This window comes from Crinia signifera, chromosome 1 (assembly GCF_055691185.1).
Source record: "Crinia signifera chromosome 1, ASM5569118v1, whole genome shotgun sequence".
Lineage (NCBI taxonomy): Eukaryota > Metazoa > Chordata > Amphibia > Anura > Myobatrachidae > Crinia > Crinia signifera.
The window spans coordinates 421,817,888-421,838,386 of NC_139217.1; the positions used below are offsets into that span (position 1 = coordinate 421,817,888).

Sequence of the window (20,499 nt, forward strand, 5' to 3'; positions counted from 1 at the left end):
TACAGTAAATTAAAGGTTACAGTAGCTTGATAATATTTAAGCCTTATAATCTAAATGCACACAAATACTCATACTGTACACACACACATGCAAGTTTATCTTTATCAGCAGAATTTAAATTTACTCTACAAAGAGCCTTTAAATTGACCCATAATATTGTAAAGCGCAACGGAATCTGCTGCGCTTTATAAGAAACTGCAAATAAATAAATAAATATGCAACGACTGTCACGGCAGTCATAGTAATTACACCAGAGCCAAGCACATAAATGAAGGAGATGTTAAGAACATGAACTTATGCTATGGACAGGATCTTGGGGACACTGGCAACCATTAGTTGTGAGGCGTGGGCACATCAATCTATGTGTGTTTGCTTAGAAGTCCTTCCCTTTACTTTTAAGGAGCCCACAGATTTGGATTAAACATTACAAAGCCCATAGAACAGCCTAATACAACAAGATTTATCCATAGATAGCGAAGGCTTAAACCACATCAAGGAGGGACGGCGTTCATAGCGCAGCGCTATGCAAAGCCGTCCTGAAAGCCGCTTATCTGCTGGTATAACCGGCAGATGAACAGCTTTCCCGGCGATGTTGCGGGAGCATGCAGCAGCGCTCATCGCTGGGGCATACACACTTGGTGGCTTTGAGCTGAAAGCCGCTCAAACCTGATGTTTTCAGCTCAAAGGTGCCCAGTGTGTATGGGCCTTTAGGGCCAGATGTATAAAGCTTCAAAAAAGTGATAAAATGGAGAGTGATAAACAACCAGCCAATCAGCTCCTAACTGTCATGTTAACAGCTGTGTTTTAAAAATGCCAATTGTGTGTTGATTGGCTAGTTGTTTGCAATGTAGAGGGGGTAGGTGTAACAAAGGCCTGTTAAGGTATAATGTGCAATATTAAAATAAAAAGTGGAATAACAAATCTATCTTTCTCTCTTTATTTACCCTTTATTTTGCTGGTCTTCTGGTTCTACCCAACAAATGGTCACTTCTTCAGACGAGTCTCCTGAATCTATTTTTCCACATGCTATCCTAAAGTCCTTCTTGTCCCTCAGAGCTTGCCGTAAAGCTTCCATGATCTCTTGAGTGATCTGTACCATTATCCCATCTGATAAATACATAAAGTCAGATAATATCTATTAAAAAGACTGAAAAGTGTCAAAATGAATGGTGAACAAGACCTTTTGCAAGGGATTTAGAAGACAGACCATCTGACAAAAAACCTTAGTTTTATACAGATGTATCCATTATTTTCAACTAATTGCAGGGGCGACTGGTTTGACATGGTGAGTGCACACGTTAGCAGGCACGTGAGAATAGTCACTCCCACGATCCATAGACTTTGCATTGTGTGATTCCGGGTGGTCATATTCGCATCTGGACGCACTCAATTGCTGTCGCTACCTTTGAGCACGCATCATGGCAAAACTGGGGCTTCTACATCTGTATACACCTTCACATGAGCCGCAATTCATGAGCATTCATCAAAATAAAAAATAATGGTACTTGTGTAGTTACACGGCGACAGTTACGCCGTCAACGTAGCATTCCTCTCTGACTACGCTGGCCGCGGGAACACTACGCTGATTCTGTCACAAGTAGCGTAGTGTTCCCGCGGCCGCTTAAGCGTCCCTGGCTACGTTATCATCGTAGGCTGCCGCCGTGAAACTACACAAGTAACTACCGTACTGTTGCCGGGAACTGCATCTCTGTCCCTGGCAAGCCTACTCAGCGCCTCTCTCACACCGTCGTCGCCAGCAAAATCCCCTCTCTTTTGGAGAGGGGATCATGCTGGTGCCGTGGAGAGGTGCTCCATCTGTTTGACACGTGGCGAGCGCAGCGAGCCCCATGGATTACCTTACATGTAATCCGCGTCCGCTCGCCACACTATATAAAATCAACTCCATGCTGAAGTGGATAGTGGGGGTATGAAAAGGTCGGGAGGACGCGTAACACGCTCCCTTGCTGGGAACGCTGCGCTCGCCATGCTTCGGGCTGCCGTGGATAGTGGGGGTTTGAAAAGGCGCTACAGAAACCCTAACCCTGTATGCAGGGTTGCTGTACCCTGCCGTAATAGCTACTCAGACGCAGGAGCGTCTCATTGCTGGAGCGTCTGATCCCCTCTCTGCCAAAGAGAGGGAATCATGCAGGCGACGGCGGTGTGAGAGGCGCTGAGTAGGCTTGCCAGGGAAGCCGGGGACAGAGATGCAGTTCCCAGCAACAGTATGGTAGTTACTTGTGTAGTTTCACGGCGGCAGATTATGCTGATAACGTAGCTTAGGCTGCCGCCGTGAAACTACACAAGTACCAAAATAATTTTATAAAAAGTAGATGATATGCAAATATTAAGCCTTTGTACATTCCTAAGGCTATTCATTGCACACTAGAACATTGGACATAATGAACATTTACACATACCTTCCACTATGCTGGACTTAGCATGGAATCCAGATGAAGTCTTTAGGGCTCCATTAAAAACAACAAAACTTGCTCCAGTAACTTAAAAGAAAACAAGAGAAGAAAAAATGTTAAATAAAAAAAAAAAACAGTAAAAAAAAAAAAAAAAAAAAAAAAAAAAAGGAGATACCACAATACTGTGTGTTCATAATAAAATTGTTGGTACCACCAACCCATCTTGGGAACACCGAATGCCATGAGGTGTAGAGGGCATTGTCAAGTAGCTGGAAAAAGTATTTGTGGGCTGTCTCCTACCCCTCTACATCGCACCGTGTTTTAGTTTAGACTTTAATTAAGCCATAGGAGATAACACTCCTAACAAAAGAACGCAAACGAGAGAACCAGAAAAAAGTGTAACATAAAAAGGGAGGGAACCAACAATCCTATTTTCTTTTGAATTCTATAAGAGGGACACTGGTTACCATGGGGATATTAATAGACACCCCCTAAGAAAAATATTCACCCAAAACTGGTGTCTCTAGCTACAAAAACATTACATTTGTAGAACCTCATAAAAATGGGATAGTGTCTTGCATAATAATGTAGCTCCACAGATGCAGTGTCACCCCACCACAGAGGTGCTCACTGATCAGGTAAAATTGGCCACCAGACCATCTGGAACTGGGCCCCCCACAGAAACATCTGCTTGTCAGGGAGGGAGGTCCCTGTGCGTCATCTGGAAATAAACTCTTAAGCCACTGGCCAACCTCTTTTGTGCACATCATAGAGCTCTAGGAGGATGTCCATTTTACGGCATACAAAACAACTCTCCCCAAATATATGCAAGTTGGCCCACAGACATCAAGTTGGTCCATATGGCATTTATAGCTGGAATCAAAATATCCATGTTGAAGATGAAACCATGGGATGACCTGAAAAGAAGGTCTGGTAAGCAGAAACCCCTTGTCTTGGTGAAAAATGAAGACCGGTGACCTGCAAGAAAGAGCCGTCAAACCCAAAAACTCGTCTGGGTACTTGTGTATTATAGCGGCGCCCCCGATTTCCATCGCGCGATTTTTTAATCGTCTCGCATAGCATGCCATGCACCCGATGGCATGCGATGCAACGCGATTTTTGCCCCCTATACGATGAAAGATTGTATAAGCACCCTAAAGGGTGCTTTTAAGCACCGTAATGGGTGATTACAATGTTAAATGCACCCCCACACAACCCCTCCCACTATAAACGTGAACCCGAAGCGTGGCGAGTGCAGCGAGCCCGCGAGGGGCGGCGGTACGCGTCCTCCGACCTTTTCATACCCCCACTATCCACGTCGGCGTGGAGTTGAGAATAGAAAGTGTGACGAGCGCAGCGAGCCACCGAGCCCGAAGCGTGGCGAGCGGACGCGGATACCTTCACAGGTATCGGAGTCCCCTCGCGGCCTTCGCAGGTATCCGCGTCCGCTCGCCACGCTTCGGGCTCGGTGGCTCGCCACACTTTCTATTCTCAACTCCACGCCGACGTGGATAGTGGGGGTATGAAAAGGTCGGAGGACGCGTACCGCCGCCCCTCGCGGGCTCGCCACGCTTCGGGTTCACGTTTATAGTGGGGGGGGGTGCATTTAACATTGTAAGCACCCATTAGGGTGCTTATACAATGTTTAATCGCATCGCATCGCATTGTATGGCATTGTATGCCATATACAATGTCATACAATTTTAAAATTGTATGGCATTGTACAATATCGCGTTGCATCGTATGCCTTATGGCAGGGGTGGCCAAACCTGTTCTCAAGATCTACCAACGGTGCAGATTTTCCAGGCAGCCTGTGGATCTATAGTAGGAATGAATGCAGCATGTTTTAAAATGTGACAGTTGGTAATGACTACAGCTGTGCACCAGCTAGGGAGACTGGAAAACGTGGACCGTTGGTAGATCTCGAGGACCGGTTTGGCCACCCCTGCCTTATGGTATGCGATGCGATGGGCGCCGCCAAAATACACAAGTACCCTCGTCTGTTATAGAAATGGTCAGAAAAAAAAAAAAACAGGTTGAAAAGTGGAGATCCATGATTTTGAGAAGTGTTGAACATAAAGTACCGGTATAGCAGCCAAGCTGAACAGTCTGTGAAGACAGTCTCAACCTATTTTCCAAACCAACCAGCAGGAAATGACAGCAGATGAGCAAAGATAAATGTATGGGCTCACTTCCATTCACAACAGGAGATATATATCCTCCAATGTGATCATTTGGGACAGAGGTGGACTCATTGGTCTTTATCATAGTCTGTACACCCTCACTAGAGACACCCTTCATTCAGAGAATCATGAAAAAGCAACGCCATCAAAACCAGCTTTAGTCCTGATGGAAAAACAGACCCAGACTGAAAAGATTTGGTTGGTTGGTCGCCAAGAATGAGCCGCCACCATGCTGAGGATGTCTGTGCACCACTACTGCTTTTTGGCCACACCAAAAGGGAACTCCCTCTGCTTTTGTCTTGAACACACAAGAGAGCAGCAGATTCGGCAGAATACTAAGAAAAACTAAGGAGGATTGCGTTTGGATCTCTCACGTGTATGCCAGTGTTCGTGCATCGAGAGGCATTCAAGACAACCTTTGGCAGACCTCATCAGTCCATGTGTTGGTCAAAAACCTCTTCATGAAGGGACCATACTGGAATAAACCTTTCAAAAATCCACTTCCCAGTTATCTACACCTGGGATGAACACGGATGATAACTGGCACGTGCCTTTCCATCCATTAGTTTTTACAATTACCATAGTCTCTTGATAGTGGATGTAAACCACAGCTGTGACATTGTGTGATTGGATTGAGTGGCCTCTCAAATTTGAGAGTGCCTGAAGAAAAGCCTGATGAGTGGCCCATAACTCCAAGATGTTTATTGGAAATCTTGCCTCAGCCCAAGTCCAAACATTTGGAGACATAGACACCGCATCACTGCACCCAAACCCTGCAGCTGCCATTTGTGATCACTATTGTCCACTGCCCCAAACTCCAAAATGGTTCCCAACTCCTTGCCAGAGAGGGGCAGCCCAAAACCCAATTTTAGTTTGTATTCAGACAGCGCCGTCTATACCCCAGACAGGATGCAAGAGAAAAATTATATGAGATGGGAGCTGGGAAATTGAGCCAACTACTCTAATACATTTTACAAGCAACATTTGTTTTCATCCTTTGGCCAGCCATCCCATTGTACAATTGTTAGAACACATATTTCCAAATAATAAAGATCTGGATTGGTTAGTGCTGGGGTTCAGATTATAGAGAGGACAATTATTTCTGTAGTAAAATGTTAACACAAACAGATAGCAAGTAATATCTGCCACATTTTTCACCAAGATCCGATACGGAATGAAATCAATAGTCACTTTGGGTCCGCACATTAATGACGTTGAGACCAAATTTGAAGCCAATTAGCAATCCGAACCACAGCTTATATTAACACATTATCACTGGTTGCCGTATGACTGCCCGGCAGGGGGGATCCTGGCGGTCAGTATCCCGACTGCCGGTGCTCCGACAGTGTAGTGAGTACAGCGATCCTGCAAGGGTCTTTTTTGTGGTCACCTGCCTGCAGGAGCATCGGCAGTCGGGATGCGGACCGTCGGGATCCCCCCTGTTGGACCGCCATACCACAACCTTATCACTAGCCAAGAGGCCCTCTTGGGATTAGTAATGGCTTCTTAGAAAAGGACATTATCTTCCTCTTTGAATGACAAGGATACTTGCAAACAAATACATATCTGTAAGCATTAGAACATGCTATTTTTACCCTGGATAAACCAATAGCACAGTATTACTGGCTCTTTAGAATGTAGACATTGAGTATTCAGGTTGGGTCCTCACCTTGCCTGGGCAGCCCAGTAGCACTGTTGGCCTGTGTCTGATAAATTCCATCGCTGTTCTGCACACAGACCAGGTGGGAGTCTGCCTGGGCACTGAAGCTGGCACCGATGCTTATGACGTGTTCATTGCAAGAATGAATTACTTTAAGTATCTTTAAAAAAAAAAAAAAATAGAAATAAAAGGAAAGGACTATAAATATATTACAGTTGCCTATTAAAGTTTTTGCGAGTTTGTGATGCAAATAAATCAATAGCTTTGTAAATGATATAAAAAGACGACCCACATATATGTTCCTAATTAACGATTGCTATTGACAATATTTTTTTATCAATAAAAACAATATATGTCAACTAATGGTTGAACTCAATGTACACAAGTCCTTATTTGGCCTTAACTACTATGTAGCTATTTAACTATGGTCCTGATTCTGTTTCACTCACAAAAGTAAGTTCTCTATCTAATGGACAAAACCATGTGCACTACAGGGGGGGGGGGGGGGGGGGGCAGATGCAACATATAGAGATAGAGTTAGATTTGGGTGGGGTTTGTACTTCAAACTGTATCTATATTGCAGTGTAAAAGGAGCCAGTATTTACCCTGCACAGAAACAAAATAACATCCAAATCTAACTCTCTCTGCACATGTTACATCTGCCCCACCTGCAGCGCACATGGTTTTACGCATTAGGGGGGCATTCAATCACCGGAGACCATCTCCTGAGGGGGAGATGGCCGCCGTGCCCTATTCAATTCTGGCTTCCCTGACAGCATTGAACAGGGGAGCTTGGCAGAACGAACCCTATTTCACAAGCAGTCGGGCTCGTTCTGCCGAGAACGGCTGGGAAGTGACGAGTGGCCGGCTGCAGCTCGCCCCGTCCTGGCTGCTACTCGCGGCCACGCCCCCTTCTCATTTCACTACAGGCGGGACATTGAATCCCGCCTGCGTGTTCTCAGTCGAGCAGACCGAGAAAGGAATAGGGTCACGGCTGTCGAGCACTCTCAACAGCCGTGACCCCCAGATTGAATACCCCACTTAGAGAAAAATTTTTATTTTGCGAGTGAACCGGAATCAGGCCCAATGTGTAACACTGTAGGATAATACTGCTAACAACTTGCATCGCTTTGTAAATTGATTTACTGGAAAGGGGACTGAAAATTCTTAAAGACACAAAGTATATAAAGCAAGGTATTAATCACATGCTAGAGTAGGTCTGGGATAACATGGGAGAGTAAGAATTTGCTATGATCCCTTCTATATTGTTTCCAGATGGATGAAAATATTGGACTTCTTTATGAAAGCAAAAAAAACATTCCTGAAATTAAAATAATAATAATAATAATAATAATAAAAAAAACAACAACAAATAGATATATTTAAATGTGAGTACTGTCTGCATTAGCTGATCGTCCCTGGTATGTTTGAGTCTAACCAGCTATATCTGACAGGTAAAAAATATTAATTAAGAAAGTAGACTTTTCTCAGCAGCACAGAGTATTACTGGACAATAGTGTACCAGTAATGTGTGATTGTGTACGATAGGGCTAGATGTAACATGGACAGTGCCATCATTTGGGGAATGGAAGCACGGAATGGGATCATTCATCAGACTGCATTTAGGTCTATAAGCATTAGGTCTACACCATTAGGTCGACTTGCATTTAGGTCGACCTGACTGAAGGTCGTCATGGGTTAGGTCGACAGGGTCATTACGTCGACAGTGAAAAGTCAACATGTTTTTTGTTTTTTTCAAGCGTCAACACAGTCAACATAGCACGGCGTCCGCTCGCCATACTTCGGGCACGGTTTTATTCTCCCACCACACCCTAGTGGATGGTAGGGCATGAAATACCGCCTGTCGGCACACGTCGACTCATAAAACAGTCAAATGACCCCACGTTGAACTTTTGCCTGTCGACCTTCCCCATGTTGACCTAATGAACCGGTCGACCTTATAAAAGTCGAACTAATGACCCTGTCGACCTAAGTCAATATGACTGTATCCCTGAAAGCACTTGGGGATTTAGAGAATATGCATTTCACTCACCTCATTATGCCGCTTTGAAGGTATCTTTATGTAGCTTTTTCCCATTTCCATGTGAATTACCAAACCTTCTACCTGTGGTATTGTGTACTGGTAATTTCGAAGGTCCTAAAAGAATAATAATAATAATAATAATAATACTACAACATGTGCGGCAAGATTTAATACAGTCAAAGTTCGCTGAAGTTACGGGGCGCCGACTGATTGCCCCCTTCACAATATGTCCGATTTAGGCCACCATCCCGCACCACGGTCAACTCGAACTGTATTACATCCTGCCGTTTGTGTTAGTACACTAAATAGTTAACTCGCACTATGGCACATCAATATCGAAATATAGAAATGTACTTACAGTTAATAAGTTAATGATAGTGTGTCCAATCTCTCCAAATACAGATTTTCGAAATCTGTGGCTTGTTATAGGACAGGGATATACTTGAAAAAAATCAAAGAAAAAAAGTCGTTATGACAGATGTACGGCGCTGCAGACCACTTGTGGGGTTGTAGAATTATTACTGTTTTTATAAAATTTTAGTTATATAGCTTCCATCCAGACCAGACTGGGGCTCCCCAACACTTGGGGCTCCCCAACTACAAGTTTCAGCAGAGGCTAGGAGCCTCCATAATGGCTGGGGAGAGGCACGTACAGTAATGCATGTATACAATACGGATAAGGGACATTCATGGTAAATTTGCAAAAATCCCCATTTCGGATTAGGTTTGTAGAATATTAAGAAAGCATTTTTTTTTTTTTTAAGGTACAAAAAATAAAAAATAACAAAATAGGATATATAAAAGTAACAATTTTTACCATTGTATTCTGCTCCCAATCTCAACATTAAACGCATGGGAAAGACCTTTGCCCAAGGAACCTCCATCTTCTGGATGATGACGCCACACAAGAATGGATTATTTGGTACAGGTAAGCCACTGAGATCCTGAAAGGTTGGCGAGAAGAAAAGGAACCCGCCATGGTCTTTGCTACCCAGGAAGCTTTCAGTAAATGTAATATTTTCCAAATTGCCTATATATTTTCCTGGTAAATAAATAAAATACACACATTTAAATTAGTATTATAGCTAAACCAGTGGAAACAGAAAATATATATTTGTCTTTCCAGGCTTTGATACAATTTCGATATCAATGTTTATTTGTTTAAAACCCCTTTTCTCCTAGACAATAGAGAACATAGATTCTTTATGTGATGAGAAGTTGAACATGGTTTTCCAGTCAGTGGTGGAGGAAGGGACGGGGCCCTCTTGAGAACTTCCTTCCCAACTTGTGTAAGAACATTCTGGACATTCAGGATATTCTGGAGAATACACACTTATGTATGAAACACAGGAAATAGCACTCTTCTGCAAGGAACAAAAGATGACCAGTGGTGATCATCAGCGACTTTGGCCTCCAATATCATCTCTATGCTGATGACACTCAGGGACAAAATGTATGAATGGTTCTTATTGAGTAGAAGAGGTATCAGTGCAGGGCACTATTTGCCCGTCATTATTGGCGCTGCCATCTACAAGATAGCATGCTTTGACTGTAGGACCTTATTTAATAAGTGTTCACCGGCTGTGGCATGACACCGCTGGCTGTTGGAGCCTGGTGCTGGTTTAAAAATTACAGAGGGAACCCAGTTGTTTGTTCTCCTGTATTTCGGGGCTGCTATTACACAGAGAAGCCTGCACGGGGCTGCTGGCTGAATTCAGCAGTACAAATGATAGTAAATTTGCAGATCACAAAACTCTATGGCCATATACGGACAAGTTCTACCAATGGTGTATTAATTTGGTCAGCCGAATTCAGCTGAGCATGCCATACTTACATACAATTGTAAATTTGCCGTTCAGGGTTCCTGGTTAAATTTATCCCCTAGAGTGGTGGGTTTTGTTGGGCAGGACAAACCTACCAGGGCAGGTTTGTCCTGCCCCAGCAAAACCCACCACAGAATGTAGGAGCCCCCCCCCCCCCCTCACCTTCTCATTCACTTTACAGCGGCGACCACAGACGGCAGGCTCTGGGATGCCCCAGCAAAACCCACAACAGAATGTAGGAGCCCCCCCCTCACCTTCGCTCCGGTATTTGTACTGCCGCCGCTGCCCCAGCCACCATTCACTTTAAAGCGGTAGGCTCTGGGATGTTCGCAGTTGCTCGGGAGGATTCGGGCACCTGAACTTCTGAGCGCTCCTGAGTCCCCATGAGCTGCCCCGAACATTCACGAGCCTGCCGCCTACGTTACTGCTGAAAAGTGAATGGAGGCAAGGGTCAGCGGAGCTCTGTCACACGATCACCGGAGCAGAGGAGATGGGGGGGGTTGTGGGGATGTGACGGGGGGGCCTCTAGAGGTGGTGCGCCAGTGGTGCCCACCTCGACACCACTGGCGTGCACCTATTGCATATTAGTGGTATGCCCGTAAATTTTCCGGGACAGCAAGCTGCTGCTAAGCCCAGAAAATTACCAGGCATACCAACCAAAGGGGTCAAGATCGAATGAGTACATATGGCTGCATTCGTAGCGCATTTGACCTTAGTAAATTTCCCCAACTGTAACAAAGCAGATTCCTTGTCACAGTATTCCCATTGTGAGCGATTAAGCCGCTTTCGCAACCAGTTTAGCATCACGCAACTGTTAGCCCTATAACATGGACAAACTCTGCGTGCATGTGGAGCCACTTTCTCAATATCTACCCAGTAACTCCCACTATATTTACTTTACATTTGCGATACGGTGCGTTTTAGTGAATAACCGCATCGCATGCAACTCAGAATCAGACAGTGTGTGAGTATTTCATTATTAAGGGTTAGTGTAGCCCACGGAATTAGCAGATAGAAGGTTTTCATTGCCATCAAAGCTGTCAAATTAAAATATACATCAGGATGTAATATAAAGTCAGAAATCACCGAAAGTGCGGGATACCAGCCAAACTCTTCTTTTTTTTTTTTTAAGCAATCAAATTTCGTCTGGTATCCCGCACTTCCAGTGGACTCTGACTCTATTTAATCCCACCAATAAGGTTATAACATCTAATGTTATCCAATGACCGAGGAAGTAACGTATGGTTTATGCAACTAAGAAACAATCATTCATTTATAAGCAGCTCAATTTGCCCCTGCTTTCATATAGTTATGAAATACAGACAAACCAGTGGCAATTGAAGAGGAGGGGCTGCAGCACATAGCGGACGCACACCTACTGTAACCCCAAACACTGGCAACCAATCGTCAGCTGGGACTATTTTATGAGCAGATCATTGACAATAGAGGGATGATCGAGCATAAAATACTAGCTTTCCATCAACCCTGGACATAGGCAGCTTAGACAGTGTAAGCTTACCTTTATGTGCTTCCTTGTAAATGTTCATCAGAAGTTTAAATATATCCTTTGGAACGGAGTCTTCGTTTGGCAAACACGTTAGAAGTACTACAATTTCAGCCTGGCCTAGGCCATGTAATCCATTAGATGCGAAGAACCAGCATTTTTCTGCAGCATCTGGATAATAACAAAAGTGGAACTATGCTTAACGAATCTGTCCGTCAGAGCGCTAACAGACATGCAAAAGGAGGATAAGAGAATATCCACTTCCAGGAGGCGGCTCAGAATTCTTTATGTTCTTACTTACAAGTTATCATCTTGACATTGACAAGCAGGTTTGCATTTAAGATGAATGTTAGCGGGTTTGGTCCACCTTCCTCTAACAGCAACATGACCCCTGCATGCGTAGGACTGTTTTCCACTACAGCATCTGCAACACAAGATGGTCTCAGTCTGAGCGCTGGTAATAAACAGACCTAGACAATCAACAAATTAGCTGCATTTACTTTCAAACATCCGGGTAATGAATGTATTGACTTTAATACAGCGAGGACGGGTCACTCAGCGCTTTATTTAAAAAATATTCACATCAGTCCATGTTTAATTTCCACAAAGCAAGTTCTTATATGTTAAACAAAATGATTAATTTTTCTTGAGAACAAAGTAAAATGAAAGATAGTTGGTGTTCTAGCATTATGTCCCACCCTACAGAAGGCAATTGAAAAGTTTTTAATATGTTCTGGACCTTCATTGTATAAGTTCTTAGAATATAGGGCCAGCATGAGCAATTTCCTGCCAAGAAAATCTACTTCTAGAGGGCCAAACTGGGATCGTGATCTGAACAGCAGGATACTTATGCCCCGTACACACGGAGCAATTTCAATTCGCTAAGAAACCATATACAGGGCGACGGTCGATGGAAGTGCCCTGGGGTGGTGGCTGGTCGGAGGAGCTGCGACCAGCGGCTTCCCCTGGCTCTTCCCCCAGCAATGTCTCATTTTCATCAGCGACCATCTCTGGTCGCAGATGAAAATGGGACACTGAGCGATACATTGCTCTGTGTGCACGGAGCTTAAAGGGGGGGGGGGATGTATCAACTAGTATAAAAAGTGAAGTAGATAAATTTTCACAAAGCAAAAGCTTCTACATATTTTATAAAATGTACTTTATATAATACACTACTACAAAGCTGTTTGGTTGCTATAAGCCACATCTACACTCGTTCACACTTGAGATTGTTTGATAAATCTCCCCCCAGGAGGCATCCTCCTTGTCATTGCATCTAGAAAGCAAGCAATGGAAACACAGAAACAGAAGAGTACACAAGGCCGTTGGGGCAGCAGACACAAAGCACTTAAGGCCATACCCAGCCTCCTGGATCTTAGAGATCAGTCTGTGATCCAACAATGATCTCTACAAGGGTCTGATCATCATACAGGGGTTGGGTTTAGAAGTTCCAAACTTGAAAGCACCTATCCCTGAAACTTAACCTATGTCATCAGTTTGGTGCTCGGCAAGGTCATGCCGTGTGCCATCTACATTGGTATTCATGATCAACTGCATCAGAATAAGAAAGAGGTTCTAGACCAGTGATTTTCAACCTTTTTACCTTGCGGCACACTAAATAAGACTTTAAAATTGCCAAGGCACACCATGAGATCCCCACAGGGCAAAACACATTGACCCTCACAGGAAAAAAAAAAAACTATTGGCCCCCACATTAAAAACAATCACACTGGTCCCCACAGGTAACAAAAATAAAACACATTGGCCCTTTACATGAAAAGAAGAGACCAGTAAATAACATTTGAACTGATGGTGACTGTAAACTGGTTTCGGCATCTCTAGATGCGGGGGCACAGCTCAAGGCACACTAGTGTGCCACGGCACACTGGTTGAAAAACACTGTTCTAGACAAAATGACAACAGCGTGAACACGATGACATGGCCTGCAATGTTCTTGGGCATCATGTGGTTAAGACGGAAGGTAATGAGACAGCTGTTAAAAAGTCCTCAAAATGACTTCAACCTCATGGATGCAGAAGCCGCCCTAGTACTATTTATTTCTTCAGTTAGCGTTATGGGGTTATACAAAGCATACACCGTACCAACACAGAATCTTTGCAAAACATAATAAAACTACAATTACCTCCGCTTTCTCCGGTTGTCATTAATAGAGGAGGCAAACGCTCCTCATCTGGGATAAGACTCTGTTCTCTGCTCACACATTTGTCAACCCCACACAGCATTTTATAGTCCGATGCTGAGGATACTTGGAACACACTGGGTGTTTCTTCAGTGGAAGAGGACGGCACACTGGACACTTCCACATTAGTCTCCAACTTTTCTGGTGGCTCAGATTGCTTTGTATTATCTTGGTAACATCCAGCAGCCTAGAGAAAGAAACTCAATTTCAAGTTATTGCTTTCAGATCAAAAGCCAACTGTCTTCCTCTTTGTAGCGGATATTGTGTCTCTGTTATGTAAGTAAATGGAGTGGAGGGGTAATGAAATAAATAAACATTTCAAAGGTTTACTATAACTACTATACTGAATCTACGAATTAAGTATATAATAGGTAAAAAATAACTACATACACACACACACACACACACACACATACATAAATAGTCTCTCACCATGGCAGAATCTGGTGTGCTTGGAGTAACTGGGCTGGAGTCTTGTGAAACTTTCTTGCCGACTGCGGCAAGCTTACTTGTGTCGGCAACTTCTCCATTGGGTAACAAGCCATCGGCAAACCACACCCGCTTTTGTTCTTTCGGATTTATCCCTTAAATATTAACAATAATAAAATTTGCTTACTAGAGGCTCAACAACTTTGCATAGGAAGTTTGTGATACACAGCCAGAGCATAACAATACATACAGAAAAGATAATAATGATAGGGTATGCTTACTAATAAAGGCAACACACACAACTGTAAAGTCCTGTACACACGGGGCGATTGAGCGACCATATCAGTGGTTTTCTTTGTGTTGTGGGGGATAAATTGCAAGGAGCTTGCTCCTGCAGCCAGCCCTCAATGGTGTAAAAATTGCTGGCCGCTGGTGTACAATGCACTGTGCACCAGCAACCAGCGAGTTCTAGTCAAAATGAGGTAGAGACAGAATAGCTTGCAATTTTCAACCAAAATCACTTGTCGCTGATGAAAACGATACACTGAGCAATATATTGCTAAGAGATATTAAGCCAGTACATTGAGCAATTTAGTGCTGAGAGATATTATGCCAAAATTGCTCAAGGACCGTATTGCCCCATGTGTACACACCTGCCTTGGTGAGAAAGTGGAGAAATAAAATACCAACCAATCAGCTCCAACTGCCATGTTACAAGGCTGGGTTTATAAAATGACAGTTACTAGCTGACTGGCTCCTACTTTTCTAGGATTAGCACATAGAACCACAGATGGTTCGCCATTACTCCACAGCTACGGATTTCCTCTGGCAGCACATGGACAGTTAATACGGCAGTGCCACAGACGGACTGTACACGACTAATGCTCCAGTCCCAGGATTCCGAGTACTGCACTAGCCCGTACACTATACCTCGCTGTATCCTGTGTTCCCCAAGGATGTTAGAAAAAGGAGAATGCCAAGGACTTCCATTATTGCACATCGATGAATACCAAGGTAACATGAACAAAAAAAAAAAATTTCAGCTCACATTTCTGAATACAAACTTCTGAATAACATTTAAATAAATTCCTCATGGTCTACATCTTCAAAAAAAAAAAAAAAAAAGGATTTCATTGGATGCAACCAGAATATATTTTAATGCTTACAGTTTATAACAGTCTTGCGTATTCAGCATGTACACCAAGATCTTAGACACAGCACAGCAAAGTGTAAGCAGCTCAAGGGCTTTTATTTAGAGGGTGCCAAAACGAAATAAATCCTTGTTCAGCACCAATATGTACAGTCTCCTTCACACAGTGTGCGCAGCTTCTGGCACAGATCCCCAGCAGAGAAGTCCTTCCCGGACAGATAAACAGCATCTGTGCCTCCATACTAACGCTCTGCTTGAGGGCCATTAAGCCTTTGAGTGGCAAGGGAATTTGTCAAAATAGGTGTGAAAATTGCCAAACAAACCTTTTTATTAACCCCTTGAGTGCCAACATTGCTATACGAGATCCTCAAAATTTCCACTAAAAATGCCAGCGTCGCTCACAGCGACTGTTCTTTTTTTGGGTGCTATATTTAACTAAACTTCAATTAATTGACCTGGCTATATTTGTATTTATATGTAATCCCCACCTATCACCCAGCCTCTTTTAGGCATTGGGAGCAAGAAGTAACAAGTGCTGTTAATCATCAGAGAGCGATTCACAATACAAAAAACCCTGACTGGATCTCGATAGCCCTAATGCTGCTGTTCTAAATCATGGACTGGATCTTCCACAATACCTTCATGTGGAAGTATGCTGTTCCTGCCACACCAGCTATAGAATTCTGATCAGAACAATACCCAATTGACATATGTAATGGTAATACGCGCTCTACTGAGAGGTGATTTGAGATGGACACATACCCAACAATGTATCTTCGAATGAAGATACATTGTTGTGTTTGTGTGCCAGTAGAGCGGTAATTCCTGTTACATTTGTATTGCATTGTTTGTCAGGAGGTAACACCTGAACGGTAAATCAACTGCTCTCCCTCCCGTGCACGGTTTCAAATTTGTATACTTCAATTGACATATGTATTTGTGTCCAATTAAGCCCATGTATGGCAATAAGAATTTACCATGGTATCACACCAGCAAAAGGTTGACATGAGTTTTTTTTGTTATTAATTTTTCTTTTTCCCACTTTACCATCCAAACATACTCCAAATGGGAGTCCGGACTGAAGCATGGTGAGTGAAGCAAGCCACGTAACTAATTTGGAGTCCACCTGATGAAATCTACACATGTACACCAAATACACATGAAAAACTTGGCCAAGTCACGTGTTGGCCATTTCAATGTCAACCCTTTATAGCATAACTGCTTATCATATTGTCCTCTAATATTGGAGCATAAAACTACAGTCCAGTCCTTTTTATCACTGACTTGGGTTTAGATCAGGAGTGTGTGGAACCATAACCAGCCACTATATAGACCTCCCCTCATCAGCCCCCCATCCTTTTTCAGTAGCAAAAAGGGCCCAGACATCCAGGGCTGGTTTTGATTTTGAGGGGGACCCCACCCCTTTTTGAAAGATGCAGGGTGCTAGAATGAACATTATAATTGAACATTAATACATCATGGTGCCAAATTTGAATGGGGTGTTTGGACAATGAATAAACATAGGCACATACAACTCATGCAAACCTCTGGTGCCCATCGCTAGCCCCTTCGCCAAGTCATCTATTCACATTGCGGCATCAACGTGTCCTACGTAGTTTCCCGTATGTGGATGTTTCATGTTGAGTAGCAAGCATCCCAATTATTTACTAACCTTGCTGCTGATATGGTGAACCCTTTGCCCTACTGTCACAAAGGGATATATAGAGCACCCTTACACCTAGTGTGATTACTTTACTTTGAAGACTTAAGGCCCATACACACTGGGCAACTTTGAGCTGAAAGCCACTCAAAGCAGCAGGTTTGAGTGGCTTTTAGCTCAAAGCCGCCCAGTGTGTATGGCCCGGTCGGTGAGCGCTGCTGCGCGCACCTGCAACATCACTGGGAAAGCCGCTCATCTGCTGGTATTATCAACAGATGAATGGCTTTGAGGACAGCTTTGCATAGCGCTGCGCTATGCAAAGCCATCTGCCCCTCGCTCATGGCGTCAGGCAGGGGGAAAGCCGCTCAGTTTGTATGCACTGAGCGGCTTTCCCCCCAGCGATTACAGCGTTCATCGCTGTCCATTAGGGTGGCCAATCCCAGGATCGGTATCGGCGGGATCCCGGGATTTGGCCCCTAAAACGCAGGGATTTCAATCCCGGGATTTGAGTTTCCAATCCCGGGATTTCGGAATTAGACTGCGCATGCTCAGATGCTGCCCGGCTACTCCCGTCCCGGCATTGTGGCTCTGCGCTGAGTGACGTGGCCAGAGGTCACGCTGAGCAGGCCAAGCAGCTGCACAGCCCCGCCCTGGGCACGCAGCATGATGATGTCATCGCCCGCCCGCCTGCCTGGATCCTGCTGCCAGCTTGCGGCGTGAAGTGGCCGCCTCCTGGCATCAGCAATCGCCCGCCCACCCTCCCAGCTTCCCCGACCACCTGCCCGGCCGCACAAGTAAGTAAATATGCGGGGCGGCCGGGCGTATTTTCTAATTAGGGAAGCCAATCCCGGGATTGGGCATTTTTCAATCCCGAATTCCGGGATTGAAAAAAAATGCACCGGGATTGGCTTCCCTACTGTCCATACACGCTGGGCATAATTGCTCAGTGTGTTTGGACCCTTTTAGTAGCAATTCAGCACTGCTCTGTATACATAATGGAAACGCGCTTAAGATACACATGGCTACAAATGATGTCCTTAGAAAACCTTTTGACCACTATTGTCTAGTGTTAAAGAGACACAATTCCAGCTTTGGGATAATCCCTATGATCCGGTTTCACTTCTGAAGAGATCACTGGATCCTTAGATCATTCACTCCGGTTTTATCAAGTAGGAATATGATATAAGTGCTTATTCCTCCTTTGAACTTGTAGGTGCTCATGTTTTTCGCCAAACAACATGTTCCAACTCGTAATTTGCTGAGATTTACCTTCAGCGCCAGACTGTGCAAGAACCGAGCTGGGCACTAACAGTATGTGAAGAAGAGTTAGGTGTACCTGCGGCCTGGGCCTGCGCCAAAGATGGGATGGTAGAACAGGATTTAGAGGGGACAATGGGATTTGGATTAGGAGCAGTTGGGCTCATCATCCTCTCATTAGCCTGTACTAAAGTAAGGGAAACAAAATAGAAAACATATGACACTAGCTTGCAGCAGTCTATCAAGTAGTGGGAAGACAAAGAATTGTCAGGTAGGAAGACACCTTCATCCAAGAGGACAGACAGATACATCAAAGACTCAGGAACACACTCAGCACAAGACAGAAGTAGTATACAGAGGTAGACAGTACTGTGCAAGACACACTCTCACTGATCGACAAAGCAGAAGTGTATAGAAATAGTGCACGTGCTGTAACCCATGGAAACCAAGCACATTAAAGAAGGTACTCAAAAAGACAAGATGTTGGGGAACCACTGGCGCTATGTGGATGTGCGTATCTCAGGGCACAATAATATTGGTGCCCGGCCACCTATTCCAATACAAATCGAGTGGGCAATCAGTCAGACATCGGTGACTGTTATTTGGAGGTTGATGGTCTCCAGGGGACCTACAGGCTGCTGATTATTTAATTAATTACAGCATCTATTTGCGCCAGTTCACAAGTGCCTTTTTTGTTTAGACATTAAAGAAGGTGTACACTTTTGAAAAACCCCTTGTCAAATTAACCTTAGCCATATGGGTGTCTACAAAGCTCGATCCACTGGAACAGAGGACGGCCATCAATGCACATGGCAACATATAGGACATGCGCTTGGCTGCAAATGGTCACAGCACATCACTTTGCACCACGTTAATACAGGCAGAGTCTCCAATATCCGGAGAGCTCTTATCCCAAATATTCCAAAAACTGTGGGGGGGGTGTTTAGAATATGTCGGAATTTTTTTCCTGCCCTTTTTTCATACTTACCAAGTCCCCTGATGTCCATGGCGGCCTTCAGGATCGTCTTCAGAGGTCCCAGGAGTGCATTGCACGGGTGACATCACCGGCACATCTGCAAACTCACGCAATGCACCCCTGGGACCGCTGAAGAAGATCCTGAAGGCAGCCGTGGACCCCGTGGGACCAGGTAAGTATGTTAAAAAAAAATCCAATAAAAACTTAAAAATCCCTTATCCGAAATGCTCATCGTCCTGAGCATTTCAGATAAGGCATACTCAATCTGTAATACGGTTCTGCATATTAAACATTGAATTGCGTTATAGATTAAAGATCCAAATTGAAAGGTTTCAAACAAGCAGTCCTGCCATCTACTGTATGGCAGGCTGTAAATTGCACAAGGCGTATTACGCAAATCTGTTACAATGTTAGGCTTGGTGGTTAGAGAAGGTAATAAAGAATGAATTGGAATGTTAGACGGCCATCACATCCAAATCCACATTAACCGAGAGGTGCTAACCCACAAAGAGTTCCACAGTGAGTGAGTGAACGTGACAGCGGTGGGCATGCACTACAGAGGGAAGAAGGACACGATGCTTACCTTTAGTAATGTAATCATAGCAGACCACACACACTCTGGCTTCTTTATCCATGTACTGCAGCTTACACTTCTGACTACAACATACAGCACAGAAAACCTAAACAACAAAACATAGTCAATGAGCTTGTTGTCAACATCCTGCACCTGTCTGATTAATGAACTACGTACGACTACATAAAACCAGTTTTGGAGAATGACCAAAGTACAACTACACCCAGGTAATAACGTTTAATTGACTTCATGAACAATACATCCTCATTGCTTTCTTCTTGATGTACAGGCTTGCAATTAAATAATGCAGCAGGAAGCAGATCTCACAATTAGAATCCGCAAAAGAATGAAATACACTGGTACGCCTGTGTCTGTTCTCCCCTTTCTGTCTAGGCTCTAGAACAGCATCACAGTACATGTAATATGTCACGTTTGTACATTTATTTTTATTGCATTCAGCTGACTAGGCCGGACACACCACGACAAGAGATAAAAGCAAGATATATGATAAACACACATAGTATAAAGTGTGGGGCAGAGGCAACTCTGCAAGCAGAAAACATTACCTACTGCCTCAGGCTGTTCGCCGGAGTCTACGTAAATTAGGCATGGCCAAACTGTGGCCCTC

The 20,499-nt window shown here is 44.0% G+C and overlaps 1 protein-coding gene across 3 annotated transcripts in view; it reads right to left on the reverse strand.

Moving 5' to 3' along the window:
• The window catches only part of ZFYVE16 (zinc finger FYVE-type containing 16), a 48,768-nt gene that overhangs the window by 11,905 nt on the left and 16,364 nt on the right, over positions 1-20,499 (reverse strand). For 2 of the 3 annotated variants that reach the window (XM_083151865.1, XM_083151866.1), the window contains exons 4-15: positions 19,881-19,977; positions 18,401-18,508; positions 14,258-14,409; positions 13,769-14,012; positions 11,927-12,049; positions 11,641-11,796; positions 9,116-9,340; positions 8,657-8,739; positions 8,308-8,412; positions 6,264-6,414; positions 2,418-2,498; positions 945-1,107 (exon numbers count right to left, since the gene is read on the reverse strand). In XM_083151865.1, coding sequence (XP_083007991.1) covers positions 945-1,107; positions 2,418-2,498; positions 6,264-6,414; positions 8,308-8,412; positions 8,657-8,739; positions 9,116-9,340; positions 11,641-11,796; positions 11,927-12,049; positions 13,769-14,012; positions 14,258-14,409; positions 18,401-18,508; positions 19,881-19,977 — 1,688 coding nt within the window. The remainder of the gene's footprint in view (positions 1-944; positions 1,108-2,417; positions 2,499-6,263; positions 6,415-8,307; positions 8,413-8,656; positions 8,740-9,115; positions 9,341-11,640; positions 11,797-11,926; positions 12,050-13,768; positions 14,013-14,257; positions 14,410-18,400; positions 18,509-19,880; positions 19,978-20,499) is intronic. The other variant, XM_083151867.1, reaches the window with a different exon arrangement.